The following is a 13,093-nucleotide window of genomic DNA, read 5'->3' as shown; positions in this document are numbered from 1 at the left end:
GTTTGTATAAAATCACCAGTGACTTCAGTATTTCAGCATTCACAGCAATAGTGCATGTAATTCGGGGTTAAAGTTCATAGCAACAATACAAGGTCCATACATGACCTTGCTAGACTGTATACATATATGAAGGGAACCAAAGTACACAGGCACTGCTTCACAAACTATTCACCTATGTGACCCCATCTTAAGTTACCACTATTTTATCATCATCACAATCTTTTCACCACGACATTGGATGGGAACAAAGGCTGGCCTGGCAGTGATGGCCACATCCCATAAATGAATGCACCTATTAAAAAAAATTTCTTGAAAATAAACTTGTTCCCTTCTCAACTGATGGAATGATAGCTCTGGGAAAACTACGAATCCCAGCTCTATGTTAGTCATAGGAAACAATTAAAATTCAGTAACTGCTAATACAAGGGTGTTTAAATCACTTACTTAATAATGTAACTTTAAATATAGAACTGACCAAGTTACAAAATGTATTTCTACAGTTGTGTTATTTTAGCTCAGACTTCAGTTAGTGATAGAAGAATTCTGAAATATATTTACTTTTGGTTTCCTCCTTGGTTCCCGGAATAGCTGAGAAAAAACTGTTGAAACACTAGTCTTTTATGATAACCACAAGTTAAGTATTTGGAGAGTTAGCAGTTAGTGATGAGGGAAAATAGTGGTACTGGCAATATGTGGTGAGTATTTGAGAAGACTGAGTAATGGCATTAATGTTTGGATGAGTTGAAGGTAAGGAAATTTGAGGAGTTTGCAATATGCATTCGGAGTATATGTTATTTAGTGAAAGCAAATGATTGGGATTAAATAATGGGCTTTGGAGAGTTGGTCGGTACGATAGTGGTAAGACATTACTGGAAAAGGGAGAGTATTCGTCCTCGTACACTGTATTTGGATATATAAATAGTTAATGATTAATGAAGTCTTTTCTGACTTAGATTGAATGAAAATGTTGTGTTTCCCCAAGAATAAAATGATGTTTATTAATATTATTTAACAATTCAAATATAATGCAGATTAACAGTGGGACTGGTTTCTCTCGGATCCCCACTTGGCACCAGAAACAGGAAAGAAGTATGAGCACCTACACTCCCCACCGCCCCCCCAACCATGATTAAGGCCTCTCCAGGTCATTTTCAGATATTTTGATTGACCTACTCAAATGAAGCAGGGGGGACTGGAACCCAGGCCATCTGGCTTAGAGGTAGGGACAGTACTACTGCCCCTACACAAGAGTTCTCGCTGGCCTATTTTCAGATGTTATGACACACCTCTAGAGGTGGTGAGACCTGAAGCTGGATATACTGGTTCAGAGGTAGGGACCAACTACTATACCATAAGAGCCCTTTCTGAACATTTTCATTTTAAAAATTCAAATCTAGAAGTGCTCTTGCAAGCAACTAAATGTTTTCTTTCCCCCATCACCAGAGCACCCATGATAATTAACCATTTATGTTTTCCAATTGATTAATTTACCTGCAAAGCTTGTTCAGGGCAATACTGACGATTAAAGGTGAGGGTGAGTTGGAAGACATGGAGGGATGGACATTTGGACTGGACAAAATTTATCTGGACATTTCCAATATTTGAAAAACACTTATTAACACCACTGATAAACAAGCAGTTTTCCCAGTGATAAATACAAAATCCATAATGGAGAGTCAGATTAAGATTTCTTTAAAATGATCTTTCAATTAGAATATATGCCGTTTCTACACAGTACAAGGAAAGAATGATATGAAACCAGAAAAGTGCACATATTTTCCCAAATCTTTTTTCCTCAGGTTATATCCAATCCATATGCACTAACTAATGTGATGCTCGTGGGTATAATGTAAAGAACTGCAGATACTGAAGATCTGAAACAAAAACAGAAGCTGTGAAACTCAGCAGATTGGTAACATTTGCGGAGAGAAAGCAGAGTTAACATTTCAAGTCTGGTGACTCTTCATCAGAAGCTGAAGACTGAACTTGAAACATTAACTCTGCTTTCCCCCTAAAGATGCTACCAGACCTGCAGAGTTTCACCAGCAATTTAATGTTTTTTGTGATGCTTGTCGGGTTCACTGAAGCAAGACAGACAGAAAAGATGGATTCTGCATTCAAAGTGAAAGGGAAAACACTGGTCACAGAAATCATGCACAACATAACTCAAACAAATTAATGAAAAAGGAGTACAATGCACAGAAATTCAAACCTTGACATTCCTCTTATGATAGTACATTAAATATCAATAAATATAATTTGTTTTTACTGGAGTTTGTCAAATGAACTGAAAATGCTGGAAACACAAAGCAAGTCCATTGGCAACTGTAAAGAATAAAGATCCATTAACCTTTCAAATGTACAGATGTAAAATATTAACTGATGTTATCCATGTGTGCTCAAGCTTTGTGTCTATGCAATTATATTTTGGCCTCGTTACAATAAACTTTGATCTTATGCTTTTGTAATCTTTATAGGAATACATTTTTGTTACACATAGAAACTTTCTCCTTATTCACTTTGCATCCTACATTGCTCAAAAATAATATGCTACATTAGAATAACATTTAAGAGACAATGTAGCATTTTGTACAATGTCACATATGAACATATGTGCACATAAACACGTGCGTACACAATGTTTTCATGTACTTTGCTTCTAAAAGATCAGGTGCTGTTGTCAAACTTGATGGGACATACCTCATTCAGAACAAACATTCATCTTCCTTGCTTGATAGTACCATTTGTGTTTATGACTTGATAAAAGAAAAATGTTTTAGAACTTAACTGAGAAATTCTAAAACTTGTTTAACCCCCTCCAAAAGTGGACTCACCACCATGTCCATGTCTGCTTGATCCAATTGGATAGGATTCATTCTCTGTACAGGAAGTGTCCTCACTACTATCTTCATGGAAATTCACTCGGGAAAAGGAAGGCTTCCCTCGACCCTGCTTCGAAGGGGTTGTGCTAGTGTGAGGAAGAAGATTCTTTTTTAGGACAGATGTGCTATTTCCTGCTATTTGCTCAGCACACTTCTACTTGTCACCCAGTGAACGACTGGTAGTGGTACTCACACTTGCAATTGCATCCTCATTTTCGGATACAAACTTTGACATTATATTAAAGAGAAGTGGTACTATCATGAAGTATGTTGCAGCACGGACAGACAATTTCAACCTCCATAGCACACGTTACACATCTACTCCAACCATGAAAACACAGCATCAAAAAGGAAGTCTCAAATACACAACAGTCTGCTAGACCGCTATTCACAACGAGTGGTTACATGTTATTAACTCATAGAAGCCAAGAGACATTGATGTCAGCACTGAATACATAATAAAAAAGAAACTCCGTTACCTGGTGCGATCTGAAGCTGCACTGCTGCTTGTGCTAGAACTGGACTCAGTGTCAGAACTACTACGTGGGAGGCTTCGTTCATTCCGATATACACGAAAACTTTCATTCACGGGTTGACTGCCTCCATCAAACCCATTTGTTGGCAAACCTGAAAGCACAAAACACATTCATTGTTCACATTACAATCACTTTGGTAATGATCATTTTCTTCCTCATTCTTCTCACAGCCTCCATACATCAATGTACCGTACAGGAATTACATGAGATATTGCACTATGGTTAGATCTCCATTTGTTCCGTCAAGCGTAGAATTATGCCCCATGTGCTACCAAAGCCAGATTAAAATTTTATAGTTTCAGACACACTAGTAATAAGGATCATAACTGTACATGTTTCTTAGGATGCAGCAAACTGATGACAGTCCCAGGGTTTTACTCAATTACTTTTCAGAATTAAAAAAGGCATTACAAAATATTTACTTTATTGAATGTGTTATGGTTGAATAAATTAAACCACATAACAGGTCTGACCTGGCCTACAAACAGACAAGGAGTCAATGGAAAATCCAGTTTGATGATCACAATGGCCTTCTGTTCTTTTCTGTGTTCTACCAAAGCTTTCTCACAAAATTATTTTGCCATCATTCCAATAGTGCCGTTGTAGACTGGCAAAGGAGGGCAAACTACAATGTTTTCTCCACCTCTGTGGTGGAAGTATCAGTCAACTATCTCCCTGCTACCTCCAACACAGCAAAAACTACAATTGAAAACTTGAGCATAACCCCAGCTTATCAGAGTACCAATCAGACAGATTACCAAGAGCTCAAAGTATTGAAGGTTATAAGTCTGTATATATTGCTATCAATCATCCACAATGGAATATTCTCCAAGATGGCAATGGAGTAGGACTCCTCAGCTGGAGCTCGCATGCTCTGTCCATTTTGTTTCTTTTTTTCTCTTTTTGTTTTTGCTTCTTTCTTCTTATGCACCATCCTGGAGCCTCAAGTAAAATCAGCACAGACCCCTGGCCTTGAGATGAAGCCAGCGCGGAGTTCCGGCCACAGTGTGGACTGCGCAGACTCCCATCCTCCAGAGCAAGACCAGCTCTGTCTGGAGGTGAGCTGCCAATGCAGACTCCGTTAGGACAACTGTTATTCTCAACTTTTTATTTCCTTACTTTTCTAATTTATTCCTATGATTTTGTGCTTTTGTACATAAGAATAGTGTGAAGGTCTATCATGCTGGACTTTTTATTTCTTTATTTTTCTAATTTTTCCTAAGAAATTGTGCTTAAGAATCTGTGCCTAAGTACATTTGTACCTAAGATGGCACCATAAGCGGTGGCTTGTAAACTTTTCATGTACTCATATGAGTACGTGAACAATAAAGCTAATTCTAATATGAGAAATTTGATTGAATGTCAGGACTGTAATTTCCATTGGGAATAAATCAAATCAACAACTTTGTCAGCATAAAGGAAAAGCTGCATATTCAACTTTTTTTCAGGTACTCATCATGGTTCTGGATGTCAAAACAGACTACTTTACTGCTTGCTGCCCACATTAAGTTTTCCCTAACTGAATATTACCAGCTTAGATTAGGATACATTCCAGTGTCTCTGAGTCAGGTACAGTGTAGGTTTTCAACTTCACTATTTGGAAGGTAATCTGGTGAAACAGACTACTTGCAATTTGTAAGTATTATGTAAGCACTTTATAAGGCAAGCAATTCCGCCCCGCCCACCCCCCCCCCAAGCTAGATTCCAGTCTGGGCAGTAAGCCAAAACTCTAAATCAGTCCTTCTGGTTTATATCAACATATACTAATTTACAATTCGTTCTGTATGATGTACAACTTCATGGGCAACTAGACTGACAATGCCAACAATCCATATGGGAACTGCATAATCCATACAAAAGGGAGATGTGCATTCCATCAATAATGACTAGATTCATCATCAGTTTCCAGAGGTAAAAAGTCATTGGGATACATTTTGCACCTGTTGATTATGAACAGAGGTTAACATTGTTCAAATTCTAACCAGCTGCTCCAACTGCAGTATTTCAACTGGAGCCTCAATGGTCAGAATTTAAAATGTTTAGCTTTGGTTATCTAGGCAGTTAAATTGCTTTCTCAGCTTAGTGTAAAACACTATGTTTTACCTATGTGTGCACCACCTCCAGTTGATTTGTCACTGTCACTCTCGGAGCTCGTGCTGGGGCTCCGGCCTCGTTTCCTTGGCTGGCTGGACCTGGTCAGAGTTTGTGCTGCTGTTGGGTTCTGAGGGCTACTGCCCTGGTTCGGCGGAAGCTGAGTGTCGCGATTCTTCGGTGGCCGCCCTGGACGTTTGGGCAATCCAACGCATTTGTTCTTGGATTTTGCCGTGAAGAGGAATTTTGTCCGTCTACCAACTTCTGCTGCGGACGCTGATGAAGAAGTAGTCCCAAGACCTACAAGACAAATACTTTTTAATAAAGAACAAGTGATAGAAGGTTACGATAGTTCAAGAGGAGACTGTCCTTTGCATCACTTGAAATAAGCAATCAAATGGCAGAACAATGATCACACGACAGTTTCTAAAATCAAATCCAATTCCTTTGCACAGGGGTATATTCTTCCTAATGTTCATAGAATAGCTATAGCACATCTTAGCAGGATTTATACACTTAATGGTAAGGTCCTAGGGAGTGTTGCTGAACAAAGAGACCTTGGAGTGCAGGTTCATAGCTCCTTCAAAGTGGAGTTGCAGGTAGATAGGATAGTGAAGGCGGCATTTAGTATGCTTTCTTTTATTGGTTAGAGTATTGAGTCCAGGTATTGGGAGGTCACGTTGCAGCTGTACAGGACTTGGTTAGGCCACTGTTGGAATATTGCATGCAATTCTGGTCTTCCTATTGGAAAGATGTTGTGAAACTAGAAAGGGTTTAGAAAAGATTTACAAGGATATTGCCAGGGTTGGAGGATTTGAGCTATAGGGAGTGGCTGAACAGGCTGGGGCTGTTTTCATTGGAGGGTTGGAGGCTGAGGGGTGACCTTATCGAGGTTTACAAAATTATGAGGGGCATGGATAGTGTAGATAGACAAATTCTTTTCCCTGGGGTTGGGGAGTCCAGAGCATGGGTTTCAGTTAAAAGGGGAAAGATATAAAAGAGACCTAAGGGGCAACTTTTTCACACAGAGTGGTATGTTTATGGAATGAGCTGCCAGAGGAAGTGATGGAAGCTGGTACAATTGCAACAATTGGCTGGGTATATGAATAGGAGGGGTTTGGAGGGATATGGGCCGGGTGCTGGCAGGTGGGACTAGATTGGGTTGGGATATCTGGTCGGCATGGATGGGTTGGACCAAAGGGTCTGTTTCCATGCTATACATCTCTATGACTCTATTAGCACAGAAGGAGGCCATTTGCCCCACTAGGTCTATGCTAGATCTTCTCAAAAGCCCTAATCCCATAGTCCTGCAATTTTGTTTTCACTTTCAAATGCTTTTAATGAAAGCCATAATTTGAATCTACCTCTGCCATACTCTCAAATAAACTATTCTGGTTACTAGCCCTTTTGCTAGTCACCTAAATATGTGTCTTTTGGCTCTCAATCAATCCAACATTGGGAATAGTTTATCTCAATCCCCTCTGTCTGGACCCCTCACGATGTTAGAACCCCTCCAATTTTCTCTGCTCAACCTTCTCTTTCCCAAAATTGAAAAAACCCAGCTTCTCCAACATATCCACATGATTGAAGCCCCTCATCACCGGAACCATTATTATTTATTTTTCTTTTATTGCACTCCCTCTAAAACCTTCATGCCCAGTCTAAAATTATATTAGGGTTTATCACAACAACACTGGAGAGGTTTTTCTGGGTAAATTTGGCCTGTATTCCCTCAAATCAAACAGACGGAGAATGATCTGATTCTGAACAGGTTCCATGTGTTAAACACTGAGATGTTGTTTCTAGAATATTGGAGAACAGTCTTAGATAAGGCAATGAACACTTAGGAAGGGGATGATGAGGAATTTCCTCATGCAAAGTGTTATAAATCTTTGGAATTCTCTACCTGCTTTACAATCCTCCCAAATTTGAGTCAACAGCAAGTTTTGAAATGGCCCTACACATCCGAGCCATTAATGTATATCAAGATAAGCAGTGGTCCCATCACGCACCATTGCCGAGTCTCACTGTTTTTTGAATAAGGAATACGTCGATCACCAATAATCTGTTTCCTGTTACTTAGCCAACTTGGTCTAAGCTATCACTGCCTATTTTATGCCATTGGGCTTCAACTTTGCTGGTGAGTCAATCATGTAGTACTTTTCCTATTTTGCACAGCCTTTTCTAATTCTATGTAGATCGTAACAAAAATGTGACTAGATTAGTTTAGGATATCTGTTGGCATGAAGAATCTGTTTCCACGCTGTACATCTCTATGACTCTATGAACTGCATTGACTCGTAAATAACCTCCAAATTAATTTTTTAATGAAGTAATTTAAGCAACTCTTGTTATCTTTAACAAATCCTTGCTAGCTTATCTTAAATAATCCACATCTTATCATGCCGAAAAGATTTCTCACCATTAAGGTTTAAGTTATCAGACTGCAGTTTATGCAGGGTGTAACGTTTGCAAAGCTCAAATGCTCTGACATCATCTCTCATATCTTTCTTTGAACATCAATACCAATAAAAGAGCAGGAGTAGGCCATTCCAACCCTCAGGCTTGCTGCACCACTCAGTAAGATATGGCTGATCTTCTTATAAATCCAAATCTGCATTCCAGCCTATCCCTGATGACATTTCACTGCTTTGCATAAGGAGGTCTAGCTATCTTTGTCTTAAATATATTCGAGGTCTCTGTTTCCACTGCTGTTCGAAGAGAGTTCAAAAGACTCATGACCCTCTGTTTAAAAACCAGAGATTGCCCATTTAAAACAGAGATGATGCCTTTTTTTTTGGCTCTCTCCATGACCAATGAGAGTAAAGATCCTTTCTACATATACCTTGTAAAGACTTCTCAAGGTCTTGTATGTTTCAATCCAGTCACCTCATACGTTTCTAATCTCCAAAAGAAACAAGGCTGGCCTCTTTAAACTTTCCTCATATGATAATTCACTCATTCCAGGTAGTCTGGTAAGCATTCTCTGACCTGCTTCAAATGCATTAACATCCTTTCTTAAATAAAGTGACCAAAACTATTCAAAAGTATTTAAGACATGGTCTCACCAATGCTCTGTAAAACTGAAGTAGAACTTCCCTACTTTTGTAATCAATTGGCCATAAGTCACACAACACCAGGTTATAGTCCAACAGGTTTATTTGAAAACACAAGCTTTTAGAGCACTCATCAGGTGACGAAGGAGCAGCTCTCTGAAAGCTCGTGATTTCAAATAAACCTGTTGGACTATAACCTCATATCATGTGACTTATGACTTTGTCCACCTCAGTCCAGCACCTCCACATCAATTTACTTGGGAAAGGTCCACTGTCAATTCACCTTCTCCAATGTGCAAATTGATCCTCCCCCAGTATTTTCCTCGAGATTTTTCCTCATCTTAGCTAATCTAAACTGATCACTGTTCATTAAAACCTTTCTCAACTGATATTTGATTCATTTGACCTCTCCTCACTCGTCTGAATCATATCTAGCTCCATTGGCTACCTGATGAAGGTGCAGCGCTCCGAAAGCTTGTACTTCCAAATAAATGTGTTGGACTGTAATCTGGTGTTGTGTGATTTTTAACTTTGTCCACCCCAGTCCAACACCAGGACCTCCACATCATATCTAGCATTGCCTTTTTCCTGGTCAGCCCAGTCAAAGACAATGAAGGAAATTTTCCTGAATACACCAGGAAATCTTCCCCTTTTCTGCTACTAGAACTATCCTAGCCTACCATAGAAAAATTAAATTCCCCTAAATCCCTGGTCCTTTACAAACTTTCAATGAACTTATCTGTAGGGTGTAATGACACTTCTATTGTTTACCTTTAACCAAATAGATTCTAATCCCTGACACGCTCCCTCCATGCATTCCGTCTCCCTCCTGGATTTTCATTTGTTCCCACTACACGATCCAATTGGACCTTAAGAATCCAGAATTAGACTCACACAGGACTTGAGAGCTGACTCTGGAACTTCATTCCAATCTGCCCCTTCAAATTCCTTTCTCCTTGTTTTATTCTGCAGAAATGTACATAAACACATTGGATCGAGGCAATACCCCTGGGCACCCTTATATGTCTTATGATCTGTCTCAATGGTAAACTAACTAGTATAAACAGCCAGAAGCAATATTCAATTCCCAAGTATATGTGTACATCACACTTTGACTATTCCATCTGTAACACCTGACAAGAAGCAAAAATGATTTTGTCTCAATTATCTTTCTAAGAGGTGAATGAAGCTGATTTTTTTTAAAATAAACAAGCTCTGCACACATGGGAAGTCTAATGAGAACAGCAATCACAGATTGAACCTCCCACAACAGACAACTTGAAAGGTTGGTAAAACCTAAACAAATCTCGGGTTATCAGCAAACCACTGACGTCTAAATATTCAATTCAATGGTTAAAAGACAAAATTCATATTCAATTTTAATTTCTGGAGTAATGTTTTTGTCTCCTTATTTAAGAAACAACAGAAATGTGGTGGGTCTAGTTCAGATAGGATTCACCCAACTAAAACCTGGAAATGGGATGGGGCTCTTATATTACGAGGAAGTTGAATAGGTTTGTTTTAATGCCTGCATCCATTGGAATTTACTAGATCAGCAGTCATATTATGGAAACATACAAATAATTGAAAGGACTTCACAGATTGGATGTTGAACAATGTTTCTCCTTGTGGATGAGACAAACTAGGGGACACCATTTGAAGAATATGCGCTCCTCATTTTAAGATGTAAGTGAGAATTGTTTTCTTTCCGAGAGCCATGAGTCTGTGGAACTCTATGGAGGCTTCCTAAACTTCTAATTGACAAGGGATTGATTGATTTATTGTTATGTGTACCGAAGTACAGTGAAAAGCTTTGTTTACAAACAGTACAGGCAGATCATAGGAAGCAAAGATGTACAGAGCAAAAGATTTAGACGGAGGCACAGGGTGTACAAGAGATATCAACGTGAGCAAGATGACCATTATATCAGGCTAGAGGAGTCAAAGGGTGTGGGTGGGAGATAAGGATGCAGAGCTGAGGCTACAATCAGATCAGCCAGGTGCTTAATGAATAACAGATTAGGCTTAATGGGTCAAATGATGTACTCCTGCTCATAATTCACACATTAGTATGCTTGTGGTGGTAAAGCCTTCAACTGCCACCACATTTGCACAGCAGTACCAGTAATCTGGAAAACTGGGGCCAAGAATGATTGAAGGCATTAAATAAAAACATTATAAGAACCAAAGTAAAAGACACGAGAGGCAATACACTAGTGCCATTTGACTGCATATTTATAGCCATAGAGTCATACTGAACAACAACAGACCCTTTGGTCCAACTGGTCTGTGCCAAACAGATTTCTCAAACTGAGCTAGTTCCATTTGCCTGCATTTGGCCCACATCTCTAAACTTTGCCTATTCATGCACCAATCCAAATGTCTTTTAAAAATTGTAATTGAGCTTGCTACTTCCTCTGGCAGTTCGCTCCATATCCTCACCACCCTCTGAGTGAAAAAGATGCATCTCAGGTCCCTTTTATATTTTTCCCTCTTACCTTAAACCTTACCCTGTAGCTTTTGACTCCCCTACCCTGTGGAAAAGCCCTTGGTTATTCACCCTATGCAATGATTTTAAAAAGCTCACCACTCAGCCTCCTTGGGAAAAGTCCCAGCCTATCTTCTGTTTTAAAATCTGATTTTTGACAAAAAATATATGTTCATTTTGTTCCCCTTATTACAAATGCAAGTCATGTTGACTATCCCTAATCAGTTCATACCTTTCCAAATACATGTACATCCTGTCCCTTCGGAATCCCTCCAACAACTTGCCCACCACCGACATCAGGCTCACTGGTCTATAGTTCCCTGGCTTGTCCTTCCCACTCTTCTTAAACAGTGGCACCACATCAGCCAATCTCCAGTCTTCTGGCACCTCACCTGTGACTAGCATTGGAGGCCGAGGGGTGACCTTATGGAGGTTTATAAAATCATGAGGGACATGGATAGGATAAATAGACAAAGTCTCTTCCCTGGGTTGGGGGAGTCCAGAATTAGAGGGCATGGGTCCAGAATTAGAGGGGAAAGATGTAAAAGAGACCTAAGGGGCAACCTTTTCATGCAGAGGGTGGTACATGTATGGAATGAGCTGCCAGAGGAAGTGGTGGAGACTGGTACAATTGCAACATTTAAAAGGCATCTGGATGGGTACATGAATAGGAAGGGTTTAGAGGGATATGGGCCGAGTGCTGGCAGGTGGGACATCTGGTCAGCATGGACGAGTTGGACCAAAGGGTCTGTTTCTGTGCTGTACATCTCTATGACTCTGAGGTTAAGATATCTGGGCCTCTGAATTACTCAATTACCACAACACTAACATCTTCCCCTATCTCTACCTGCTGTTTGCATTTTCTTATTCCAGTCTGCAATTAGTGAAACGTTTGGCTCAAAGGCTTTAATACAAAAATCAGAGTATTCTTTTCCGTGCTGTACACCTCTATCATGCCGTAAGGTCAAGTGAAATAGGGATTGATAAGAAGAGTGAGAGGAGTAACAAATTAAAAATATTATATATGAATGCATGAAGCATTAGAAATAAGGTAGATTGAAGCTAATTAGGAAAATGGCAGTTACGATGTTGTGGGAAAAACTGAAACGTGGCTTCAAGTGGACAGGTCCTGGGAAATGAATATTCAAGGCTATACATGCTATCGTAAGGACAGACTGACTGGCAGAGGGGGTGGGGTGGCCCTGTTGGTAAGGAATGATATTTAGTCCCTTGCGCGGGGGTACCTTGAATCAGGGGATGTAGAGACAGTATGGATAGAACTGAGAAATTCTAAGGGTAGAAACACCCTAATGGGAATTATCTACAGGCCCCCAAACAGTAGCCTGGATGTAGTGTGTAAGTTGAATAAGGAGCTGAAATTGGCCTGTTGCAAAGATATTACTACAGTTGTTATGGGGGATTTCAACATGCAGGTAGACTGGGACAATCAGGATGGTCCTGGGCCCCAAGAAAGGGAGTTTGTGGAGTGCCTCCGAGATGGATTCTTAGAACAACTTGTACTGGAGCCTACCAGGGAGAAAGCAATTCTGGATCTGGTGTTGTGCAATGAACCGGATTTGATCAGGGACCTCGAAGTAAAGGAGCCATTAGGAGGTAGTAACCACAATAATCTGCAGTTTGAAAAGGAGAGGGTAGAATCAGAAATGACAGTATTTCAGTTGAATAAGGGGAACTATGGAGCTATGAGGGAGGAGCTGGCCAAAGTTCAATGGTTCAATACCCTAGCAGGGATGGTAGTGGAACAACAATGGCAGGTATTTCTGGGTATAATGCAGAAGATGCAGGATCAGTTCATTCCAAAAAGGAAGAAAGATCCTAAGGAGAGGCAGGGGTGGCCATGGCTGAGAAGGGAAGTTAAGGACCATATAAAGACAAAAGGGAAAAAGTATAACATAGCAAAGTTGAGTGGGAAATCGGAGGACTGGGAAGCTTTTAAAGAACAACAGAGGATAATTAAAAAGGAAATACGCAAAGAAAAAAATAAGGTACGAAGGTAAACTGGCCAAAAATATAAAGGAG

The 13,093-nt window shown here is 39.9% G+C and overlaps 2 protein-coding genes across 5 annotated transcripts in view; one reads left to right on the top strand and one right to left on the bottom strand.

Moving 5' to 3' along the window:
• ccdc51 (coiled-coil domain containing 51) overlaps positions 1–13,093 on the top strand; it is an 86,632-nt gene that overhangs the window by 16,696 nt on the left and 56,843 nt on the right. The window lies entirely within an intron of this gene.
• brpf1 (bromodomain and PHD finger containing, 1) overlaps positions 1–13,093 on the bottom strand; it is a 54,133-nt gene that overhangs the window by 12,141 nt on the left and 28,899 nt on the right. For all 4 annotated transcript variants that reach the window (XM_043707788.1, XM_043707787.1, XM_043707789.1 and 1 more), the window contains 3 exons: positions 5,522–5,809; positions 3,362–3,509; positions 2,835–2,968 (listed from right to left, as the gene is read on the bottom strand). In XM_043707788.1, coding sequence (XP_043563723.1) covers positions 2,835–2,968; positions 3,362–3,509; positions 5,522–5,809 — 570 coding nt within the window. The remainder of the gene's footprint in view (positions 1–2,834; positions 2,969–3,361; positions 3,510–5,521; positions 5,810–13,093) is intronic.

This window comes from Chiloscyllium plagiosum, chromosome 18 (genome assembly GCF_004010195.1).
Source record: "Chiloscyllium plagiosum isolate BGI_BamShark_2017 chromosome 18, ASM401019v2, whole genome shotgun sequence".
NCBI classification, from domain to species: Eukaryota; Metazoa; Chordata; class Chondrichthyes; order Orectolobiformes; family Hemiscylliidae; genus Chiloscyllium; species Chiloscyllium plagiosum.
Note: the sequence above shows the minus strand (reverse complement) of the source record. Positions and strands in the feature narration are given on the sequence as shown.